The 25167-nt window shown below is 42.8% G+C and overlaps 1 protein-coding gene across 2 annotated transcripts in view; it reads right to left on the reverse strand.

Annotated features, from left to right (window-relative positions):
- The window catches only part of LOC149324002 (importin-11), a 173984-nt gene that overhangs the window by 66372 nt on the left and 82445 nt on the right, over positions 1-25167 (reverse strand). Inside the window, exons 28-30 of one of the 2 annotated variants that reach the window (XM_089495245.1) lie at positions 21367-21462; positions 12299-12383; positions 674-2517 (exon numbers count right to left, since the gene is read on the reverse strand). In XM_089495245.1, coding sequence (XP_089351371.1) covers positions 2353-2517; positions 12299-12383; positions 21367-21462 — 346 coding nt within the window. In that variant the 3' untranslated portion in view covers positions 674-2352. Of the gene's footprint in view, positions 1-673; positions 2518-12298; positions 12384-21366; positions 21463-25167 lie in introns of those variants that run through there. The other variant, XM_089495221.1, reaches the window with a different exon arrangement.

Consider the following 25167-nt stretch of genomic DNA (forward strand, 5'->3'; position numbering starts at 1 on the left):
TAAGTGAGCAGGGTAAAGGATATAACTGCAACAGTAGTCTGCTATCGCATCTTAAAAGGCAATATCAAGCCATCTTGCCCAAAACACATGCAGAACAAAACTAAGAGCAGTCAGGGAGCAGGAGAAAGACAAGTAGGGCAGGAACAAAGTGTGGTGATAGTAGCTATATTCAGCAGCCCCCCCCCCCCAAAAGCAGGCTTAAACTGGCAAGTCTGGGAGAGGGGATGACGAGGGATCATAACGGGGACGTTTCAAATGCCAGCCCAGATCACCAAATGTCTTAAGGAGAGAAGGGTCACTTACAACAGCTAGGGATTACATTTCTCACCTTTACTGTAAGTATGTTCCAAAGTTAACAGGACTTTTAGTAGCTAAACTCAAGTTGTCAAGCACACTGTGTTAAACTTTGTATGCCTTTTAAAACATGTACCAATTAAATCAATTGTAATACATTTAACAGTAATACAGTATATCGTATCCCTGAGGTTATTACATACCAAACAATATTTCTGCATCTCAATCTGGAGTGTAAGAGATATTTCTAGAGAAAAACCCATGGTAACTGGAGCACAGGATGCTAATGCCGAAGTTGCTACTTTAAATTAAATTATTATACATACCAACAAGTGTGTCTCTGGATTACTGATAAAGAACACATAAAAGAAGTGAGAAATGAGACATCCCTGTAAAATTTATTTTGCAATTTGGAAGCATCAGATTTTGTTTTCTAGTACAATCTGTAATCTAGTTTACAAAGAGACTTTGATTTCAAGGGTAAGACATACTTGCCAGCTTTCTGCATAAGTATTGTAACTAACAATTTGTTAGTATATGGCCACTGTTTCTTGAAAATTAATTTCTTACATTAGAAACTTAAGTGGGCATAGGAAGTCTTGCCTAAAAAGAAAAAAAATGGTCCTCCTTAAAATAGGAGGTACAAGACAAAGAGAGGAATAACATGAATACTTACTTAAATAACAATGGAACACAAAATATTTCTCAACTTGCTATTTCTCAACTCGCTTTCCTTGTTGTGCACCCTTTATTTTCTTAGATGAAGACCTGACTGTTTAGAATCCATAATTAGCATTGTTTTATTAGCATTGTTTTAGAGCAATTCAGATTAACAGGTAATTAGTAAACTTTGACTCCCTGTCTTTAGTTACCTAGAAAGGTGACTCTTCTAAAACAGAAAATATATACCTTATCACCCTGTTTGCTTAGGATGAACAACATATTCACCTCCTACCATCCTGGGAAGAGAGTAAGGATCAATTTCAAACTTAAAATCTTTTCTCACAGTATCTATTGCTACATTATAACTCAAAACCATTTTGTAGAATTAAAACATGAAAAATAAATTGCAAATCTTTTCCCTTTATATGGATTAACACAGTAAATTTAAAACACTGGGATAATTTCATTAGTTCTCTTTTCATGCAAAAGACACTAGTGTTCAACTCCCCATAGAGGAAACTTTAAGAATACTTTCTATTATTTTATATTGCTATATTTACACTATTTAAGTTGTTTGATATCCTTCTGCTGTAATGCTCATTAAGTGTTACATTTTATTAGAATTTTAAAAGTAAATAAGAGAGTAAGGCAGTCGAAGCAAGCTGAGATCCTTGCAGAAAAACCCTTAAGTGATAAGACCACATGATTGTGAGATCAAAGATATTACCAAGAGTAAACCAGACACTCATTTTACAAGATCTCTCTTTTGCAAATTTCTATTCCAGATATCCCACACATGCGTTGTGGATTTTGGAACACATAAGTAGCATAGTACTTACCTGTATTGCATTTGTGAAGCTGGAGAGAGACATGAGGAACTGTGAAATTTCAGGAGGCATGGATTCACACCACGCACCACAACTGGATTTCCACCATTTCACAGATCCTCAGTCTCTCTTAACGTTACATCTTTTTGTCACCAGCTGCCCACTTTGGAGGCAATGGCTCCACCATTCCTGCATGTGCATCTCTCTCGAAACTTGCGTCTCATTCGTTCACTACTTGTGTTGTGCATGAGACATGAAGCTGAAGAGAGATTGAGGATCTGAGAGATGTACGAGCAGAAGCGCCACAGCTGCCTCCTAGAAGGCAGAATTGGGTGGCTGGTGGCAAACATTTAGCCTTTTGGAAGTTTTCACATTTGCAGATTAAGGGTACTCAACCAATTTTAATTAAAAGAGATCTTATAATCACGACCATGGCCTCTCCTTCTTTAATTTCCAAAAGCAGCTCAGCTTTTTCAAGTCTTTTTTTTTTTTTTTGTAATCAGATGGAAGGCTGCAAAGTTTGCCCTTATTACACTGAAGTGATGTAAAAAATCTTGTCTTTGATCATTCAGAATCCTTGTAAGAAGTCTTGAAGCTGTGTGACTATTTCCGTATCCACCGTTTCCATGAGTGCCTGAAAGCCTTGTTCTCCTAGCAATTCCTGTTGTGCTTTTAGCTTCTCGTATACAAATTGCTGCAGCGACACAGAGTGTACTGGATCCTTTAGCGCAAGCTGCAGAATATAGATAAGAACAATATATAATAATGAAAACAGCAGGCAAACCCAGTGCAGCCATGACTCATTCATCTGTTTTATAATCTCAGCTGGAATGAAAAAGCTTTTGTTTTCTGCAGTGCTTACAGTGAGAAACATAATCTGCCAGCTGGATCCTTCCAAAAAGGAATTCTGCTACTTCCTCAACTGAAATTAACCTTTAGCTTCACTGCCCATTAATTAGCAGTGCTGAAATCTTCAAATGGAAAACTGCTAAAATATGTTTATGTTTATGTTGGTAGTTTTGTCAACTGGGGATTTCATAACTCTAGGTGCAACAACTAATTTTCTTATCAAAAGTCTGGCTCAAGAGGGAAGAAAAGGGGCCTTGACGTTTCACATCAACAGCTAGCATGTGGACAGCAGAATGACCAGGTACACAAGTCATTTGGTCAGTGCTCCCTGTTAACATCAGATATATTATATTTTTACTTAAGTGACAGTAATTATTTGGACCTATACAAATGCAAATCTCCATCTTCTTTTTTCCCCTTTTGTTTGAGGATAAATTTACTCTTCCTTGGTAATTGGTATAGCTACCCTATATAGAAATAGCATGATTTCAAACATTATGCACTATGAAGCTGATTATGGGTGAAGAGTTTTTAAAAAGGCCTACTTCTCTACCCACACCCATAAACACATAAAAATTCCTTTTAACCATAAAATAACAAACTTCTGTAACTGAGGCAAGTTATTGTTCTGTAAAATCTATGGGGAAATATCTAGTGTAAACAAAAACTTAGAGGTCTATTTCTGGGAACATGTTTTTGCCTTCTGTGTTTCTGTGTTTATACAAGGTAGGGAAAATCACCTAATGTCATCAGTCATTGATTGATGCCTTCTATGCCTCAGTCTGTGGCATTTGAGTTACAAATGACACCACAGGGATGTCAGCATTGTGGCTTTTGTTTCTATACCTACTGCTGTACTTTTGACTCTGCTGTTGGTTTCATATAACATTATGACCACGATGGAGTGACAACAAATATGGACAACAAAATGGTGGCCAATAGACTGGAAACAATAGGTTGATGTGCAATACAATGGCTTGGATGATTCCAACTTTAGTGCTCCGTTGTATATCTTTACTCTTTAGGATCTTGTCTAGTTCTTTCATAGTTGCTCTTCTCATTCTAGTCTTTTACTCCTTTCTTAACTGCAGTCTCCTTTCTGATCAGTGCTGGACCCTAGGTATGAGAAATCTTTGCATTTATGTAGATCCTTCATGGTCATTATTTTTGTTTTCTTTATATTCAGCAACAAGCCTGCCTTTACACTTTCTTCCTTGACCTTCCAAGTTCATTATGTTTTCCACTAGTAGTATGGTGTTCTCTACATATCTTAGATTGCCGATGTCCCTTCCTCCTATCTTTACTCCTCCTTTTTCTGAGTCTAAAACTGCTCTTCATATATTTTCTGCATACAAGTATGATAATATGCAGCCTTCCCTGATCCTTTGCCAATTGGGAACCATTCTGTTTCTCCATATCCTGTCCTAACAGTTGGCTCTTGTCCTAAGTACAGATTTCTCATCAGGACTATCAGATGTATTGGCATTCCCATGTGTTTAAGAGCATTCCGTAGCTTTGCATGGTCTATGCAATCAAAGGCATTGCTGTGGTCTATGAACCACATGATGGTTTTCTTTTGGAATTCCTTGGGGAGCTCCATTAACCACTGTATGTTTGCTATGTGGTCCCTAATGCTTCTGCCTTTCCTGAACACCACTTGCATTTCTGGGATTTCTCTCTCCATATGTGATTGGAGTCTATGTTGCAGAATCGTGGGAAATTAACACTATGGTCATATAGTTGCTGCAGTCTTTTGTGTCTCCCTTTTTGTGAATTCACTACTGTCCCCCCCCCCCCCCATTTATATTTTAGTTAATACTGGAATTGATACTGCCTGTGTAACAATTATTAAGGAAGTTAAAAGAAGAAAATACGAAGTCAGGCTTAATGCTGAATATAAAAAACAAAAATAACCACAGAGGAACTACATAAATTCAACCTAGACAAAGAGGAAATTGAAATATTTCAAGAGTTTCCATCACTTGGATCAAAACTGATCAGAATGGAGACTGGTTAGAAAATAAGAAGACTAAGAATGGGAAGGACAACAATGAAAGAATCATAGAATTGTAGAGTTGGAAGAGACACAAGAGCCATGCAGAAAATGACAATTAAAGCACCCCCGACAGATGGCCATCCAGCCTCTGCTTAAAGACCTCCAAAGAAGGAGTCTACACCCTCCACATCCGAAGGAGTGCATTCCATTGTTGAACAGCTCTTACTGTCAACAAGTTCCTCCTAACATTTAGGTGGTGCTATTCTTTGGAGCAGCAGAAAACAAGCTTGCTCTGTCCTTGATGTTACACCCCTTCAAATATTTATACAGGGCTATCATATCACCTCTTAACTGTCTCTTCTCCAGGCTAAACATACCCAGCTCCCTAAGTCTCTCCTCATAGAGCATGGTTTCCAGACCCTTTCTCCATTTTAGTCACCTTTCTCTGCACATGCTCCAGCTTGTCAACATAGTGTGGTGCCCAGAACTGGACACAGTATTCTAGGTGAGGCCTGACCAAAGCAGAATAGAGTAGCACTATTACTTCCCTTGATTCAGATACTATACTTCTATTGATGCAGCTTAGAATTGCATCAGCCTTTTTAGCTGCCGCATCACACTGTAAACTAGGCAAGATCTTAATGAGTGAAGATACACACAGTTGAACACTGAAGTTAGAATCATCCAAACCATAGTATTCCACATCACCATATACAGGTGTGAGAACTGGGCAGTAAAGAAAACAGGTAAGAAGTAAATAAACTTGTTTGAGATGTGGTGCTGGAGAAGAGTGTTGAGGATACTATGGACAGCCAAAAAGGCAAACAAATGGGTTCTTGAGCAGATAGAGCCAGAAATCTCTCTGGAGGTCAACATGATAAAATTGAGGCTGTTTGGCCTCATTATGAGAAGGCAAGACTCATTATAAAAGACAATAATGCTAAGAAAGGCATAGGGTAATAGAAAGAGAGGAAGTCCACATGCCAGATAGACTCAATCAGAGAGGGATGGGTCTGAAAGTACAGGACCTAAGAAAAAAAGTGGGGGATAAGGGGCCTTGGAGTTGTCTCCTCCACAGGGTTGCCATATTTACAATGTCTTGAGATGGGTCTCCAGTTTTTTCTTTGGGTTTCACTGGATGCTTTCCAGTTTTTACCTCTTTTTACTATGGTATAATGCCATTCACACTTCTGTAACAGAATTACAAAATGGCACTTACAAATGGGGTCTACATTGATTTAAAAATGAAAGAAAATAAAAAAACTACAGGGCCAACTTAAAAATGACAACTTGCTACATTCTGCAGTTTTCTTCTGTAAACTGTTATGAATTACTTTTATAAACTAATGCTGAGTGTTTGCCTTTGTTGTCTGAACAAAGGCCTATAAAGGGATAATATGCTATTCATGCTTCATCTTGTAGAGTTTAACTGTTGGCTTATTAATAGTATCTCCTTTCCCTAGGTAACAATAAGAAATCACTTATTCTGTCACATTAGTTTAACCAACCTTAGCAGTTCCCTAATTATGAGTCTGTCCAAAATATTTCTGGCTCATCATCACAACTCTTTTACAGAATAGCTGAGCTGGCTGCATTGCATCTCAGCACAATCTCAAGCATTACTAAAGCCATCAGCAGACCAATAGATATGGGAACATATAAAACTGTTAATATTTCACTGGTTCACAATACATTCATTTAAAATTTCCATATATTTTTAGTTAAAAAAACACTACTTCTGTTTTTAACTTGATAGGGGAAAAATATGTCTTCTGTATAGCCTTTATTTCATTTCCTGAAACATCATTGGCCTGAGCAATACCAATGTTGTGTAATGAAATACAACTGCTGATTTCTATTTTATTTTTATTTTTAGCAAATGTGTCACATAACATTTAGAAATAATACAGTTCAGCTTATCAGCTTCCAACCATTAAATCCCTGGTAGAAACCATAAGTGCTCTGCTTTTCCTGCCATTATTTATGATTAGTTAAAACAGTAATTTCCAGGTTCTCTTGCCTGGTCTATGTCTGGCCTTGTGATTGCATAAGAATGTGGAAGAGGAATAACTTTATTAATCTACACGGAGGGGACTTAATCAATAATATAAAGCAGGGGTTGGCAACCCCCGGCCCACGGACCGGATCCGGCCCAGCGAGGCGGCAGGACCAGCCCCAGCCCGGTCCTGCTGCCGCCGCTTACAAACTCCTTCTCAGCCCATGCGGCGGCCCCAGGCCTCCCTCCGGAGAGAGAGGCCTGGAGCCGCAAGGGCCGTGGGAGAGCCCGCGGAGGAGGCAGGCCGCTTCCGCGGGCTCCTTCTTGGCCCTTGCAGCCCCAGGCCTCCCTCTCCGGAGAGAGAGGCCTGGGGCTGCAAGGGCCATGGAGGAGCCCGCGGAGGCAGCAGGCCGCTTCCGCGGGCTCCTTCTCGGCCCATGCAGCCCCAGGCCTCCCTCTCTGGAGAGAGAGGCCTGGGGCCGCAAGGGCCGTGGAGGAACCCAGGAGGTGGCCTGCCCAAGCCCTTCCCTTCGGCCTTGGAGCCCTGTCGGCCGAAGGGAAGAGCCTGGGACAGGTGCCCAAGCCCTTCCCTTCGGCCGAAAACTCCGCCCCCGGCATGTGGCTCTGTCCTCAGAGGGTGGAAGCTCCACCCCAGCATGCAGTCCCGCCCCCAGAGGGTGGAAGCTCCCCCCGGGCTTCGGCCCCCCAGTTGTCTGAGGGACAGCAACCTGGCCCCCGGCTCAAAAAGTTTGTCTACCCCTGATATAAAGGCTAAAAGATAAATCAGAATTGGCTAACACCTGCATCAGGTCAACAAAAAAGCCACAAAACAGGTGAGCCTTTGAATTCTTTAGAACTCTTTATCTGAGATGGAAGAAAAATAGTCAAATTTAGGATGGGAGGGGAAAAGTCTAGAACTTTGACGAGATGTTTTTGTTATTGAACCACCAGTTAGATTTAAATCCACAGGTGAAGACTGCAGCCTGGAAGAATCAGCTGTAGGTGTGATGATATCAGGTCTAGTTCAGTTCAGTTCATCTTTATTACGGTGATAGACCAGCACAGATATCAACTTGAGGGATACAGAATCAATTCCATATTGACAGACAAAAAGCTGGGAGACATTTAGGCTAAGCACACTAGCTTCTGTGTTAACTTGTTTGAGGAACATGACAATCTTCATATCAGCAATACTGGAGATAATAGGTGGTGCACTAGATTTAAAAAGTGAACTGAAGCAAAATTAGAATATTACCTACTATATATACTCATGTATAAGTAACATTTTTAGTTTAAAAATTGAACCAAAAACCCTAGGTCAGCTTATCCGTGGATTAATGTAAGTACTGTCTTGTCAAAAAAAGGAACCATCCCCTTCTCTGAGTAGACTGCCAAAAGGCAAAGCTTAGGCTGTCCTGAGATAACCTAAAAGAACCACCAACTACTTCTACTCTCTCCGCTGCAGCACCGCTTCTGACCATTTTGAATGCTTGGAAAGGGTAGCAGCAATAACTTTGTGCCCCCCCCCCCCCCACAAAGGAGCACCAATAGAAACCAGGATTTGAGAGATTTGAATAAGACATTTGTGTATGTTTGTCAGCTTTACAGGTTTAAAATAAGGCAAAGTTATTACATTAAAGTTAAAAGCTATCATTACTGCTAACATAGTGGCCATTTCCTTTGCTTTGCCTTTTCATCCTTTTTGATATGTGTGCATTTTTTTAGCCTCATCTGTGCCTGGTTGCCTCCTCCAGACCTCATTCAGCCACAGTTTACCACAGTTCCCTCCTTATCCATCCAGCCCTTAGGGTGAGCACAAACAGTTATGGCTGCCAAAATTTTGTAAGTTTGTTGAAATCAATTTCCTTTGCTATGTCCTTTACATTTTTTGTCATATGTCCCTAGGTTTTACCGATTTATCCATGAGTCATATCAAAATCTACAATTTTGTCCCCCAAACCTGCCCTCAACTTATACATGAGGCCGACTTATAGTCAAGTATATACAGTAATGTTTGGAAGCAAAAGGGATCCCTCTAGGCTTCTTGAAGGAACTCTACCATACTCTTCTTCCTTTTTCTATTTGTTATTTCATAGTGCAAGGAACCATTTTTCCTTAAGTGCACCAAACAACTGGGCACTTTTCCCCTCCTTTATCAGATTTAAGAATTCTACCATGTCAGTTAATTACATTAAATTTTACCTTTATTTTCAACCTGTCTTTTACTTTTTAATTCATTCACTATTTATTTTTATGAAATGCACCTCTAATAATGAAGGATCTGCCTTGTATTGCTTGAGCAATCTGAAAACGTATGTCTCAAAATCCCCACAAACTTTTAAGTTAACAGCAAAAAAGCTGCTATTAACAAACAAGAAAAGGGGGACAGACAAAATACCAATTAGTGAAGGAATTATTGTGTGTGTGTGTGTGTGTGTGTGTGTGTGTGTATCAAGAGTACTAGGTAACCCGTCATTCTCAGATTAAGTGATAACTTAGCATAACTTACTATTTGATTTATGGTAATTTGCCTCAGCAGCCCTATGAAAGTAGGTCAACCGTATATGGTTCAATTTGTTTTGAATCACAGCCGGCTAACATGGAATAAAAAGCAGAACTCATTTTTTGAGCAGCCAGATTAAGATAAACTCACTCCAGGACTGGGCTGATCATGTGAAGTATCTCCAAACAAGCACTGAACATCCTGGGCTGCTGCTGGAATTGATGTGAAGCTTGTCAACTCCTTCACACAAACAACTTTGTCTAGGGGCTAAAACATTTGCAATTCTTTAACATATCTATGAGGGTATCTATAAGCTTATTGAATGGGGGATCAATTATGATTTTTTTTAAAAAAAATGTCATACAAGGCATCTTTTGGGAAAGAATGGTTTAATAGGAGTGGCTGCTGCCAATGCTGTTTAATTTCAGCAATAATTCAAAAAAGGTAATATTAATCACATAGCTTAAAAAGTAATGGAAAACCCCCTTTGAAGAAACTTGCCAAGACCACCCGCTTTGACAGGTCTCTCTAGAGTCACTATAAGCAGGAAATGATGTAAAGGCAAACAACAATAACAAAATATTTTAAAGTATTTTGAAATAGGAATTCAGCTACAAATGCCTTAAAGGCAAGGAAATGAAACTGTCCCAAACAGTTGACTAACAAAGAGAAGTGATCTGCAAGTATTTTAATACTTAATATTCTATTAATCTGGTATGTACATTATTGCACTTCTAAAATTTCCTTATAAGTATATAAAAGTTTATCAGGCTCCACAATCACTTAACACATATTACAGTATGTCTATATTTTAAATCTATGGTACTACAAGATACTACATTTTACTAAAATGTAAAATATTAACACTAAACACTACCTAACATTATATGAAACAATATAAGGATAGCAACTCTGTTGTTATCAAAGATAAAATCAAATGGGAAAATGCTCCCCAAGTTTTGTATTCAGCTAACACCAGATTGCTGCAAATTGAGATTAGGTTTTCTTCCCCTATGGTGATCCTGGGGCTATGGAATTACTCCCATAGTAATTCATAGGCAGGATGGTAGTTCCTCTTACTTCTTTAGGAAAACAAGTATACTGTGATTTCTGGAAGTGGTGAATTTGGTTTACCTGGCTGCTGCTTTTCTTAGCATAATAGAGCTCTTCTAGTTTGAATTCTAATTCTCAGACAATGTATTTTATTTTTATATCCAACATTTTATATGAAGTCTGATATGGCAGGTGCTGAAACTTCCGAGTCGGACTGGAGAATCTGTGGTCGCTGCATATGGTGGGGGGAGCTCAAAAACGGCATAGGGTATGGAAAAAAGAGCTGTGTTTGTGCTACTGCTCTGATAGTCTTGGAGACAGGGAGGGCTGGGCAGGCAGGGAGAGCTGACCAATCCAAGCAGGCTTTGTATGCAACAAGTTTTCCTGCTTAGTACTTGCATGTCCTGAGCATTTGAATTAAAATTACCATATTGAAATCAAATCTGATATTTTAAAAAAAAATTATTTGGTGTGTGTTGGAAGAGGGGTTTATATGGTGAGTATATCCCAAACTGTGTATTTTAACTGGAAAAGTTGGGGGTTGTCTTATATGCCCAGTTGTCTTATACACCGGAAAATACGGGTAAATCCCCATTTACTTTGGTCATCTATATACATCTTTTTCACGATCAAGGAAGGAGAGATAACCTGCTTTCTGTTGTACGCAACCAGTGGCTGGCTGGACTAAGGCCCCATCTCTAGAGCAGTAGTGCCATCTTTTCAAAATAGCAATAAAAATCCATGATGTGCAGGCTTGGCAGATCTTCTGCTTCAATATGTTCTATGTTCTACTTAAATAGGAAATTAAAGTATTGACTTCAGTTAGCTGATTTCATTCTTTTCTCATGAATCAACAGGTGAGGGGCGAGACAAACATTCAGGCCTAAAGGGCTGGACATTCTGAAAGGGCCATGGTTACATGAATACCTTCATCTGAACAAACCTGTAACCAATATGTTTTTTGTGCGTTTTTTGGGCTATGTGGCCATTTTCTGAAATAATTTATTCCTGACATTTCACCTGCATCTGGGGCTGGCATCTTCAGAGGTTGGTGGTATGGAAGTGAGTAGGACTGTGTGACCCTTTTTTGGGAGGAAGTGATTTACATGTTAATCTGTGTGTTGGTCTGTAGTTGAATGGCAAGGCCTCAGGGTGGGAGGATATGTGTGTCTATTTAATTAGCAATCCATTGATTGCAGAGAAACCCCCTGAATCTGAGTGATGTTCATATGCATGTGTTGAGTCTTGATTTTGGTGTTTTTCAAGACTGGTAGCCAAACTCTGTGGATTTCAAAGGTCTCCATGTGCATTTTGACCTGATAGTTGTTGGCATGGTCCAGAATTTAATTTAATTTTCTAGCAGTAGAAAACCCAAATATAAAAAGTTATTTGTCACATGTAACAAAAACCCGCCTGTATAAAATGATCAGCAACTGGGGAAAATTATGAGGAAAGGGTCCAGCTACACTTTGACACTTCATAATCTGGGTACAGTCACAGAAACCTCTCCCCCAACACAAGGGTTTCTCCTTAGATGCAACACTGAGAAGGGACTCTTTTCTTGTCATAAGCAAGCATAATGATAAGAAACTGTACTAAGCCCAGGTTACAAAGAACTGGAGAACTAGTTTCACATGTCCAAAAGGTTTTGGGCTAATATTAATTTCAAAAGAAGGTTTTCTATGTCACATAGAAAAGAACTTTTCAAACTTAGGGAAACTTTCAAAAGCACAATATGGTATGGTTGCTTAAGATATCTATCTTAGAGCACAACTTGAGTTGCAAAGAATCCTCAGGGTACACTTGAAGTTATGGGTGATTGTTATTTCCCTGCACCTATTTTCTAAGTATTTCAGATAGATAGATAGATAGATAGATAGATAGATAGATAGATAGATAGATAGATATTGTAGTTCATTATATTTTTCTAGCTGAATATCATTCTTTTTTTTAATCTAGAATTAACACTTACACAATCAATCCACTGCAATCCTGTCTATTTTATGTTTTGTCACTCACATTTCAGCTAAAGGCACAGGATAATAATAATCGAAGTGAACTGAGCACCAAAAAGCTGATTTACAGATTGCTAAACAGCAACTTTTGAGGACACATACCAACTTTTTCCTTTTGTCCTGTTCTGTGGGAGGCTCTTCCTCTTCTGTCACTTTGGGCTCTTCAGAAATAGATATCAGCATGCAGCTGAAAATATAAAATACAAATAATTTTACTGATTACTTAATAAATTGAGCCAAAACACTGATATATTTAAAACACTATAATAAAATGTTTGTTTCATCCTGATACAGGTACAATATAGTTGGAGAACTATGCTACAGTGCCACAAATGCAATTTTGCACAATTTCTGAGTTTAGGGTCAATTTTGTTTTAAATGTAATTTTTGGATAGTGCAAAAGGTTCACTACAGGGCTTTAAAACTGAGAGCAACATATCAGTACCGTTCACAAACTGAAAATAAGTTCCTTTGCTTTGCCCTTCTTAGAATCATAGAAGGACAGGTTGCTCACCTGTAACTGTGTTTCTTCGAGTGGTCATCTGCGAATTCACACAATGGGTTATTTCTGCGCATGCGCAGCAAACTCGGAAACTTCTAGAATCTCTGGGCAGAAAGTCATGTAACTTTCTGCAGGCTTTGCTACTTTTTTGGCGGTAGCCCCGCCCATCCCGTATAAAAGGCCCCTGGTGGCCCGCTCCTCTTCAGTTCCGAATGAGCCGCTAATCAGCGTGACAACAAGCGTAAATAATTGAGGAGACACTGAGGGGATGGATGGGCGGGATTGTGTGAATTCGCAGATGACCACTCGAAGAAACACAGTTACAGGTGAGCAACCTGTCCTTCTTCTTCGTGGTCTCTGCGAATCACACAATGGGTTAGACTAGCGAGCTGAAGTCAGTGGAGGAGGGAGTGTCAACAATTAACAAAATAGACAGGCAATAAAGTATGTAAACCAAACAACTGTGTTATTTATTAACAGCAGAACAAGTCAATGCATGGCAGAGAGTAACACTGCCCTCCCAAAGGCTGCATCCTGTCTGGCCCTAGCATCCAGCCTGTAATGCTTTATGAATGTCAACGGCTGGGACCAAACAGCAGCCCTGCACACATCCTCGAGTGAGATCCCCGTCAGGAAGGCTGAGGATGCTGCTACCGCCCTAGTTGAATGGGCTCTAACCCGACCAGGTAGGGGCTTACCGGCCAGTTCGTAACAGAGACGGATGGTGTTGGCCACCCACTTGGAAAATCTCTGTGGTGAAACCGGTAGCCCTCTTTTGGCTGCAGAGTAACACACAAAAAGTCTCTCTGAGCGCCTAGAGGCAGCTGTCCTGTCCAAGTAGAACGCCAGTGCCCTTCTAACATCTAGGGCATGGAGTTGGCGCTCAGAGTCCGTGGTCGGATTAGGAGCCAGAGTCGGTAAAACAATGTCCTGGTTAATATGAAAGGCAGACACCACCTTTGGCAAAAAGGAAATGTCCGTACGGAGGACCACTTTGTCCTTGTGAAAACGGAGAAAGGGTTGGTCCACCCTGAGGGCACATAATTCACCAGCCCTACGAGCTGATGTGATAGCTACCAGGAAGGCTGTCTTCCACGTTAGGAGCCTTAAGTCAGTGGTAGCCAAGGGTTCAAAGGGTTTAGAGACTAAATAATTGAGAACAGTGTCTAAACTCCACTGAGGAGGGGGATCAAGAGCCGGTGGATGTAAGTTGTTAAATCCCTTAAGGAACCTCTTTATAAGTGGGTCTCGAAACAATGAAGGCTTGTCCTGCATCAAATAGTGGGACGAGATGGCAGACAGGTAACACTTTATGGAACTCAAAGAGAGGCCTGATTCAGTTAGTGTTAATAAAAAATCCAGGACTATAGGGATGGAGACACGGGATGGTGGGACCTCCTTGGCTTGTAAAAAGGAAAGGAACTTGTCCCACTTATAAGCATAGGCTCTCCGAGTAGACGGTCTTTGAGCTGCTCTGATTATGTCCTGTACTCCGGATGGAAGAGAGCTCAGGATCGAATCCTCCATGCCACCAATGGGAGGGACTGCATCTCGGGATGGTGGACTTGGCCGTTGTGAAGCGAGAGCAGATCGGGCCGGTACCTGAGGCGAAGGTGGTCTTGTGCTCTCTGTAGAAGGGGGCCGAACCACGGCTGTCTCGGCCACCACGGGGTGATGATTATCACATCTGATGAGTCTGTCCCTATCTTTGCCAGCACCCTGGTGATCAGTGGAAAGGGGGGAAAAACGTAAAGGAAGCAATCTGTCCATTGAAACTGGAACGCGTTTCCCAGAGCATCGGCTACACGGGCCCGTGAGCAGTATCTGGGAAGATGAGCATTGTCGGGGGACGCAAATAAGTCCACCTCTGGCGTGCCCCATCGGTGAAAAAGAAGGGAGACCACTTCTGGGTGTAGCCTCCACTCGTGGCATGTCGTCTGGGACCTGCTTAGCTGATCCGCAAGGTCGTTGTCGTCGCCTGGAAGGTGGATGCACTGGAGCAAAATCTTGTGTTGGATGCACCAGTCCCAAATACGGAGAGTGATCTTTAGGAGAGTCTCTGATTTGGTGCCCCCCTGTTTGTTGAGGTAGTACATGGTGGTTGTGTTGTCTGTTAGGAGAAGCACCACCTTGTCGGAGAGAAGGCCTTGGAATGCCCTGAGAGCTTTTTCCACCGCCAGCATCTCCAATGCATTGATGTGGAGACTTGATTCCGTGGGGGCCCATTTGTCCTTGACAGTCAATCCCAATGTATGGGCGCCCCAACCCTGTAGAGACGCGTCCGTCGTCAGCGTAAGTTCTGGTTGTGGAAGGGCAAACGGCATGCCTGAACAGACGTTGTCTGGATGGAGCCACCAACGCAGTGAGTTCTGAACCTTCCTTGGAATGGTGAGCGTCTTGTCGGGACGGTTCTTTACGGGATCGAAGACGGAAGGGAACCAGGACTGTACCGGTCTGAGTCTTAGCCTTGCCCATCGCGTAACGAAGGTGGTCGACGCCAAGTGGCCCATTGCCACCTGTATCACACGGGCTGGAAGATGTCTGCGGCTGAGGCAAGCCCGTACCGCCGACGAAAGAGCTAGAAACCTGGATCGTGGAAGGAAGGCCATGGCCGTCTCCGAGTCCAGAGCTGTTCCTATGAACTCTATCTGCCTGGTCGGGTTCAGGTTTGACTTGTCCTGGTTGATCCGTAGACCCAGTGACAACAATAGGTTCTGGGCGAAGACCATATGGTGCGCCAAGTCCTCCTGTGACGGGGCGCTGAACAGCCAGTCGTCTAGGTAAGGAAAGACTACAATTCCGTTCTGGCGAAGGAAGGCGACAACAGGAGCCATGCATTTCGTAAAAACTCTTGGTGCTGAGGAAAGGCCAAAGGGAAGGACCTTGTACTGGTAGGCGTCCGATCCCACTGCGAAGGCAAGAAACCTGCGGTGGTCGTCCCTTATGCCGACATGGAAGTAGGCGTCCTTTAGGTCCAACGTGGCAAACCAGGCGTCCTTCTGCAAGAGTGGCAGAATAGAGGCAAGCGTTATCATTCTAAAGCGTCTATAAACCAAAAAGGAGTTTAATGCTCGTAAGTCCAAGATGGGTCTAAGCCCATCCGGCCTTTTAGGTACTATAAAATATTTGGAAAAAAAGCAGCGGTGTCTGTTGGAAGGATGGACAGGCTCAATGGCATCCTTGTCCAAGAGGGAGCGCACTTCGTCGAGGAGGGTGTCCGAGGGGACGGTGGTAATAACGGCTCCGGTGACGGGGAGCTCGGAAAACTCTAGGGCATAACCTTCTCGGACTATTTTGAGAACCCAAGAGTCAGAGGTAATAGTGGCCCAGGTGTTAATGAAGGGCCCTAAGGTGTTAGAGAGAGAGGGAACGAAGTGCGCAGAAGGGTATCAGAACCTCTTCTTGCCTCGCGTGTCTTTCTTTTTGTAGCCTTGCTGATAACGGCCTTGGGATGGTTGACGCCGATCCTGGTGTGATGGAGACCTGGGGCGTCCTGCTTGGTGGCTCTGGTCCTGAGGCTGGAACTGGCGCTCGGGCTGGTGGAACCGCTGTTGCCCATGGTGGAACCAACTCTTCTGACCCGAGTAGCGCTGTCTGGATGGTCTAGACGCGGAGGCCGACATGCCATGTTTCTTGGCAGCTGTCTTCATCCTGTAGCGGAAGTTCAGCTTCTCGTCGGTCTCTTTATTGAATAGGCCGGAATTGTCAAATGGCATATCCTCTATGGCAGATTTGGCCTGTGGGGTCAGGTCTGACGAGCGCAGCCAAGCATACCGTCGGAGGGCCACCGATCCAGAGAGTATCTTTGAGGCACAATCCGTAGAGTGACGTGCTGATATGATCTGTTGACCACCAACAAGATGGACCTCATTGCGGATGGCAGTCATAACTCTCTTTTTGTCATCTGGGAGCTCATTAATGACAGGATCCATTCTTTCCATCAACAGCTGGACGTAAGCTCCCATGCATGCTGCATAATTGGCAATTTTAATGTCCAGCGCAGCAGAGGCATAGAACTTCTTTGCCAGGCCGTCGATCTTCCTACTCTCCTTATCCACTGGGGAAGAAGAAGGCCGGGCGGCGAAGGAAGTCTGCGAACCTTCGACGATGGCTGAGTTAGGCTTGGGATGATTGAACAGCCACGAGGGTCCAGATGGAGTGACCCTGTAGAGGTTTTCGATCTTTCTGGAGGTGGAGGCAATGGTAGCCGGTGCATCCCAGGATCGTCTGGCAATCTTCTCTAAGGAAGGCAAGAAGGCCAGGGAAGGTGGTGCAGGGGCACAGCCGTGGATCCTGCGCTCTACTGGGTCGAGGGCGTCCTCCTCGGGGTGGGCGACCTCCAACTTCAAGGCGTCAGCCATCCTGATGACTCTATCCGAGAAGGAACGGACGTCGTCAGATGGTGATGGGGCATCTGGCTCACCGAAGGTCAGAGGTTGGTCCTCCAGGATCTGAAGCGACGGGGAAGCTGAACGGGAGCGTGATGCGGAGCGAGATCTGCTCTCCGTACGGTCTACAGGAGAGATTTCTCTACTAAGAGAGCGGCGTCTTCCACGACCTTCTCTACTGGGAGACGGACGCCTGTCCCGGTCCGAAGTTCCAGAGTGAGAGGCTCTAAGTAGTGGAGAGCGAGGCCTCACTCCCCTTTGGCTAGGGACATTACGACGCAGGTGGTCGACGTCCACCGGCAACAAATATTGTCCAGTGTGGCGGTCGTACATCAAGTCCGGGTAGGTGTCAAAAAGATCACTGTCCGGTGGTTCTCCATCCAGTGGGGAACGATCACGGCGGTCCCTATCCAGGGCCTCGTCTGCCTCAGTTCCCAGAACGCCTCGGTCTCTCCGGAGTGGTGAAACTCTGTCTCGCACAGGACGGTCCGGTGATCGAGGGAGTTGAGTCTGTCTCCGTGGGGAACGGGACCGTGAGCGAGGGGGTTGCCTCTGTCTCTGTGGAGACGGTGGGACATCCGAGTCTGGGATCTCACCCTCAGACTCGGAGGAGTCGCCTAGTTGGACTATGTCCAAATCCTTTTGATGGACAGCCAAGTTGGAGGAGATGAGCACCCTCGGTTCCAAGGGTGGAGGCGCCGAAACAGAAACGGACTCCGGTATAGGAGTTGGTACAGGCCGCGGTTCTGCCGGGGGCACTGAAATGGTGCTTGGGGGCCCCTTGCGTCTGGTCTTCGGTGGAGGGGAGGCCGACCTGGCCCTCCTCGATTCTCGCCCTTCCTTGGCCTTAGAGGGCTTTGGCTTGTCTCCGTGAGCCCTCTTGGGAGCCTTGTCGGCCTTGGCCTTGGAAGTGTCCGACGTGGACGCTTGGGCTTCGGCCGGGGCGGGATGAAAAACCTTGTCATACAGGGAGGCCTTAAGCTTCTGATCCCTGTTCTTTAAGGCTTGGGCGGTCATCGCCTTGCAATGTCTGCAGGACCCCGTGATGTGGCCCTCGCCAAGGCAGAGGACGCATTTGTCATGCCCATCGGACATTGGAATCTTGACCCCACATTTGGTGCACTGCTTAAAGGAAGCCATTGGGGCAAGGACCTGCGTTACCCGCGTTGAGGAAATAGAGTCGACGGTGTAGAAATCGTGACCGAAGAATAGTGAAGTCCAGTCCAAGTCGATAGCCAGTAATGGTCAGTCAGTATAGAGATCCTACAAGCTGCTGGAGCGAAGTTCCTCGAGCTGCAAACGCGGCGGAATGAAGGAACTGAAGAGGAGCGGGCCACCAGGGGCCTTTTATACGGGATGGGCGGGGCTACCGCCAAAAAAGTAGCAAAGCCTGCAGAAAGTTACATGACTTTCTGCCCAGAGATTCTAGAAGTTTCCGAGTTTGCTGCGCATGCGCAGAAATAACCCATTGTGTGATTCGCAGAGACCACGAAGAAGAATCATAGAGTTGGAAGAGACCACAAGGGCCATCCAGTCCAACCCCCTGCCATGCAGGAAATCTCCATCAAAGCATACCTGACAGATGGCCATCCAGCCTCTGTTTAAAGACCTCTAAGGAAGGAGACTCCACTACACACCGAGAAAGAGTGTTCTACAGTCGAACAGCCCTTACTGTCAGGAAGTTCCTCCTAATGCTGAGGTGGAATCTCTTTTCCTGGAACTTGCATCCACTGTTCCGGGTCTTAGTCTATGGAGCAGCAGAAAACAAGCTGGTTCCCTCCTCAATATGACATTCCTTCAAATATTTAAACAGGGCTATCATATCACCTCTTAACCTTCTCTTCTCCAAGCTAAACATCCCAAGCTCCCTGAGTCTTTCCTCATAGGGCATGGTTTCCAGACCCTTCACCATTTTAGTCACCCTCCTTTGGACACGCTCAAGTTTCTCAATGTCCTTTTTGAATTGTGGTGCCCAGAACTGGACACAGTATTCCAGGTGGGGTCTGACCAAAGCAGAATACAGTGGCACTATTACTTCCCTTGATCTAGACACTGTACTTTTATTGATGCAGCCTAAGATTGCATTGGCCTTTTTAGCTGCCACATCGCAGTGTTCACTCATGTTCAACTTGTGGTCTACTTGGACTCCTAGATCCCTTTCACATGTAGTCTCGTTCAGCCAGGTGTCCCCCATCCTATTTATGTGCATTTCATTTTTCTGCCTTAAGTGCAGTACCTTACATTTCTCCCTGTTGAAGTTCATTTTGTTACCTTTGGTCCAGCTTTCTAGTCTATTCAGGTCATTTTGAATTTTGATACTGTCCTCTGGACAGGCACACAATAGCAATAACAAGGTTTCAAAGGCAAATATTCAATTATATATCTGACACTGTAGCAAGCTGAGTTAGAACTAGTGGTATTAGCTTTGTATGTCTCCTAATTTGGTGTCATCTGCAAATTTGATAAGTATGCCCCCAATTCTGTCATCCAAGTCATTGATAAAGATGTTGAATAGCACTGGGCCCAGGACAGAACCCTGTGGGACCCCACTGGTCAGTTCTCTCCAGGATGAAAAGGAGCCATTGTTGAGCACCCTTTGGGTTCGGCTGGGCAACCAATTCCAAATCCATCTAACAGTTACCTTGTCTAGCCTGCATTTTACAAGCTTGTTTGCAAGCATATCATGGGGAATCTTGTCAAAGGTCTTACTGAAATCAAGATATACTACATCCACAGCATTCCTTTCATTTACCAAGCTGGTAATTTTATCAAAAAAATAAATAAAATTTGTCTGAGATGACTTGTTTCTCTGAAACCCATGTTGACTTTTTGTGATTATGGGATTGCCTTCTAGATGATCACAGACTCTCTATTTAATGATCTGCTCTAGAATCTTTCCTGGTATTGATGTCTCTACCTCCACTCCCCATTGCTCTCACTTTCCATTTATTCAGCTTATAAATACTTCAGAAAGACTGCTACCTCACATACCAAGGCTAAAGTAACAAAACAAGGAAACTATAGTACAAGGTAATGATTATGCTCTCTCTCTCTCTCTGGGGGGGGAGGGGGGTTCTATGATTCCAAGGTTTTCCAAATGTGAGGTCATAATTTTGTGACAAACTAACTCTGAGCATTAAGTGCTTTTCCAGCAAGACAAGAAATATCCCAACAAAAAAGAGTAGTGAAAAACACTTTTAAGAAGAAGCAAAGACCATTTTATGTGGGTTTATAACATATCAAATACCTACGCGTTTCTAATTTCCTTCATAGGCCTGCTAAACTCCACCATACATTAGGATGGCCCCAGCCCTTTCTGGAGAGGCTTACAGATATCATAGCACCAACAATGCTCCCACAAGGCTTTTTTGGTAGTACTCCAATGTGTAGGGTGGAAGAAGATAACATGTCTAGATGAAATCTGTGCTTTACACTGTGGACTTTCAAAAGTCACTTCTGTATCAGGTTTGTATGCTGTGAGAAAGCAAACAGCCTTGTTCAATCAGTTTCCTTACTGTCCTTCAAAGCTTAGGTACAGAATAAATTGGCTGGTTTCGTTCACATAAGACCTCACCATTTTAAGAGTTTATATAAACAATGGCCCTGGACAGACAGGCCCTTTCGCACGTCCTGGCGACGTGCTAGGGTTGCCTCGGGGTGCCGTTTCCAGACACCCCACAACCCTCGGATGTCACCAGGACGTCATCGCTGTGCAGCACTGTATACACGGTGCACACAGCTGTGACGTCACTGCTGAGCGCCATCCAGATGGGTGCATGCAGCAGCGATGTGCTCGCGCCGCTGCAGGCAGTTTGCGGCAGCGCTAAAAGGAGCTGCTTTTCACGCTCCTTTTCTTTCCACATAGCCGCGCCATGCAATTTGGTTGCTGCAGCGTGGCTATGCCTAAAAGAGAGGCGGCTCCCGGCTGCCTTTTTCTGGCGGTCTGTATCCTGCCAAAGATACCAAAACAAGATGATCAAAATTAAATGGCCTTGCTCATATACAAAGAAGCATGTAGGAAGCTCATAAATGCAAATAAGGATATTGTTGGTTTGAGGTGGACAACTGTAAACACTGGTTAAAAAACTAAACATAAAATTCATCACCCACATGTTGAATAAACCACCACATTTGTTCATACCTTAGTATATTTGAATGTACTGAAGAATATCAAAACATACTGATTGGCTAGTTCAACAAATTTAAGTAATATCATGCTGAAACAATCAATCCGATAGCTTAGCCAAAATAATAACCACATAATCAAATGTACTACTTACTCTTTAAATGTTCTTGTTTCTGTGTCTTCAGTCATGACATCATGTAACCCTTCTACTGCAATGTTTATAATACCACAGAATTTATCTTGGATGATGCTGGAAAAGAACAGGAAATGGTTTAGCAGGTTTTTTAAGGACCCAACTCCAGAACTTTACTCACATTATTTAGAGCATAGCTGGCTATATTATAAATGACTTGTCCAAAAGCTACTAGTTATGAATGAACAACCTCATGTTATACCTGTGTTATACAGTTTTCTAACCTAATGATAAATACAAAGGGATAACACTACACATAGTGAAGTGCTGTGGCACAATCCATGTGTAAAACTACAGATTGCAAACTCTACCTGCCAAACACACTTGGTATGGTCAGCTCTGATAGTACAGATCATACACTGGAAAAAAAGTGGATGGGGCTAGAATTAATTATCTCCCTTCTAACAGTCAATTCTAAAGTTGATGATACTATCTGCTATGTGTCCATGGAATTCCACTTATAAACAAATGAAAAAGGATTAATACACAGAAGCAGAGATTTATCAATAGGAATCATATACCTGAGATCCAATCCAGATGTTCTGCTTTTAAATATTAATATCCCTATGTTCCAAGAGTCCAGCATGGTGTAGTAGTCTAAGCATTAGATTTATGACTCTAGAGAACAGGGTTCAAATCCCCACTTGCCCATAAAAAAAGTGAATTCCTTATCCTGCTACTTTTCTGTTCTAAACTGTTCTTCATACCGACCCATAGCCCAACAGGACACAGTAGCCATAAGGGTTGCCATATTTCGGAAACAACTTGAAGGCACACAATAGCAATAACAAGGTTTCAAAGGCAAATATTCAATTATATATCTGACACTGTAGCAAGCTGAGTTAGAACTAGTGGTATTAGCTTCTCCTTTACTACTTTAAAGCTAAACTCATCTTTGACTGTAGCAGAATTTCTATACTTTGCAGCTCAAGCAAGATGTAGAATGTATAAGACATAATGTGACAGCCCTAATCATTCAACCCAATCCTCTGCCCAAGACAGGACAGCATGAAAGTGACCTTTCCTGCTTCTTGTAGTTCTTTATGTTAATAGGTTTTACAGAAGTACTGGAATGCAATTCAAGGAAAAAATGGGGCAGTCAACTAGGCAGCATTGGATTGAATCAGAAGACACTGTAAATTCTATGGCAGTATGAAGCATTTATTTATTTTTTAAAACCAACAGATAAGGAATACATTTGAGAAGAGACTTGGTTTCTTTAAAGCCACCATGCATATTAAATGGAAAATATAACCTGCTTGTTTGATGTGATCAAGTTACTATTTCCTTTGTGCCACCAGTTATATGGTCCAGATCAGTGCTTCTTAAGCTATCTGATCTGGGAGACTGTGTTTTTGTTCAACAAGTGTTCAGCCAGTGGACCAAGGACAAGCATTGTATTTGTATCCACTGCTTACAAAAGTTTCTTTCTTTCCTGGAAATTTGTAGCAAACGAGCAGCCAATGACCAGCAGATTGACACTGATCCATGGGCACCAATGTGAGTAGCTCTGGTTTAGTGCTAATATTCTATACCAGCACTAGATCAGTGCTATTCCAAAGGGTTCCTCATCTCCAGAGCAATTTTAGAGGTACAGTGGGCTGAACCATGAATGCTCAATTTTGTGAATGGAACAATACACTATTTATGGAAGTTATAATACAAGAAAGAAAATATCCTAACATTATCTCTTCAGTGGAGATTTTATATATGAATTTTATTCATATGAGCCCATTCTGTGGTATCATGGGGGGGGGGGGGGAGGGTACGGGTGTGTGTGGCCCATACCAACTGACAACCCAGAAGACAGTGACACCTGGTCATCCCTCCTACCTTGGTGCTGTCGCCTGTTCTCCTCATGAGGAGAACAATGCGGTGGTACCAAGGGAACTGAGCTTGCTCTCCCACCTTGGTGACATCACTTGATCGCATGAGAACAATGCAATGCCACAGAGGGAGCCTATTGCACCCTCCTACCTTGGTCCTCAGGAAGTCCCACCCCCTGCATCAAAAGCCCCATCCCAGGAAGCCCTGCCCCTCAACTGGCAGCAGAGGCAGTGATGCCATTGAGCCCATTAGAACTCTAACATTATCTGGTCAGGCCTGTTTCTGTCTCATCAACCTCTCAGCTTCATCTGGGCTTCTTGGCAGATGTGTCCAGTCTTTAGAAAATCTTCCCTAAGGATGCCAGGATGGGTCCATCCTTGCTTTCCTTCCTTTGGCAACTGAAAACATTCTTGTGCCACCAGCTTTTAGAAACTTAATGGGCTGGGCTTTTAATGTGCTGTGCTGTTTTTCAATTTATTTTTAATGTTTTATGTTTTAACTGTATACTTTTTAAATAAAAAAAATAAAACAATTTTTACATTTATAATGTTACTGAAGCTTTGTATAGTCTGTATCATTTCTCAATATGTTAATAACTGCAGTGGGCCCCATTATTGGGAGAAAGGCAGGATATAAATGAATAAAATAACGACTATTACAGTAACAGTATTACTAATAGCCACACTTGTAGATGGAATAACCACGATATTAATAGTTGTCATGAATGTCACTTATCCCGCTCTGAATAAAATACTGAAGCTGTGCACATATTGGATACACTGATCAGGTAGGAGAAAGGGAAGGCTGACTAATGCAAAGAGGATTAAGGGGATGAGAAACCTTGATATGTTTCTCCTATCTAAGAAATCATAATTCACTTGATATTTATTATGAAACCAATCATGCTAGATAAAATAGCTTCATAGCCTTTTAAGTGATATGGAAATATTAGGTAAAAGTTAGTTTGAAATACTTCTGCATGCTGTGTTACTGTTTTGTTAATCTAACTGCAACTGAGAAGCTATCACTAAGATACATAATTAAAGAGTCTTCCACGGTCAGATTTGAACTATAAAATCTGCCTGAAAATAAATGCTAGTACATGCAGTCCCTAATGGGCAAAACATTAGGAACTGAACGGAGAAGATGGGAAGCCCACCACTGTACCTATATTATAACATGCACACTGGATTCATAAATATACACAATTCTCAACTCTAAAAGAGGTAGAAATATCATGGAAAGGCATACCCTCTCTGCACACATCGTTCATGGAGATAAATGTATGTATGGTGGTGGGCGTATAAACTGCTGACAATATTAATTATCATTCTGAAGATGAAAAATGACTGACAACCTTTGGTTGTCACACATTTATTTCTTGCACTCAAGATCTTGGCAGAAGATATCATTCTGTGTCTGGCTATAGGACATAGTTAAATGCTTCTCCAATTCCCCTTCCCCACCAGCTCAGAAATATAAATAAATAAATAAAACTTTTATTTCTACCCTGCTTTTTGTGAAAACAATCAAAACGGTCTACAATGTTAAAAGAATAAACCATATGGCTATGCCGGTGGGGGGGGGGGGGGGGCGCTATTGCAGCAAAACCATGAGGTGGTGAATATAGTGGCATAGTGGAGTTTTGCCTGTGCTATGCTAGGCAATGTAAGATTTCAGCCATAAAATCAATAGCAATGATGTTATATTTCTGAAATAACTGTTTTACAAGCCTCATTGCAAGATTTATGCCACCTATGTCTAGTTAGAATGGAACTAACTTGCATCACCCAATACTGTGAACTGATGTTCAATCTGGCATTGGCTTTCTCAGTTATATGCAGACAATTCTAGACCACTGCCACAGGTAACCCAGACTTCAAACAAACAAACAAATTATGGATCATCTCAACATTTCTCAGCAGTCAACACTGT

Source organism: Sceloporus occidentalis, unplaced genomic scaffold, assembly GCF_023333645.1.
Source record: "Sceloporus occidentalis isolate IW3139 unplaced genomic scaffold, rSceOcc1.0.p SCAF_1, whole genome shotgun sequence".
Lineage (NCBI taxonomy): Eukaryota > Metazoa > Chordata > Lepidosauria > Squamata > Phrynosomatidae > Sceloporus > Sceloporus occidentalis.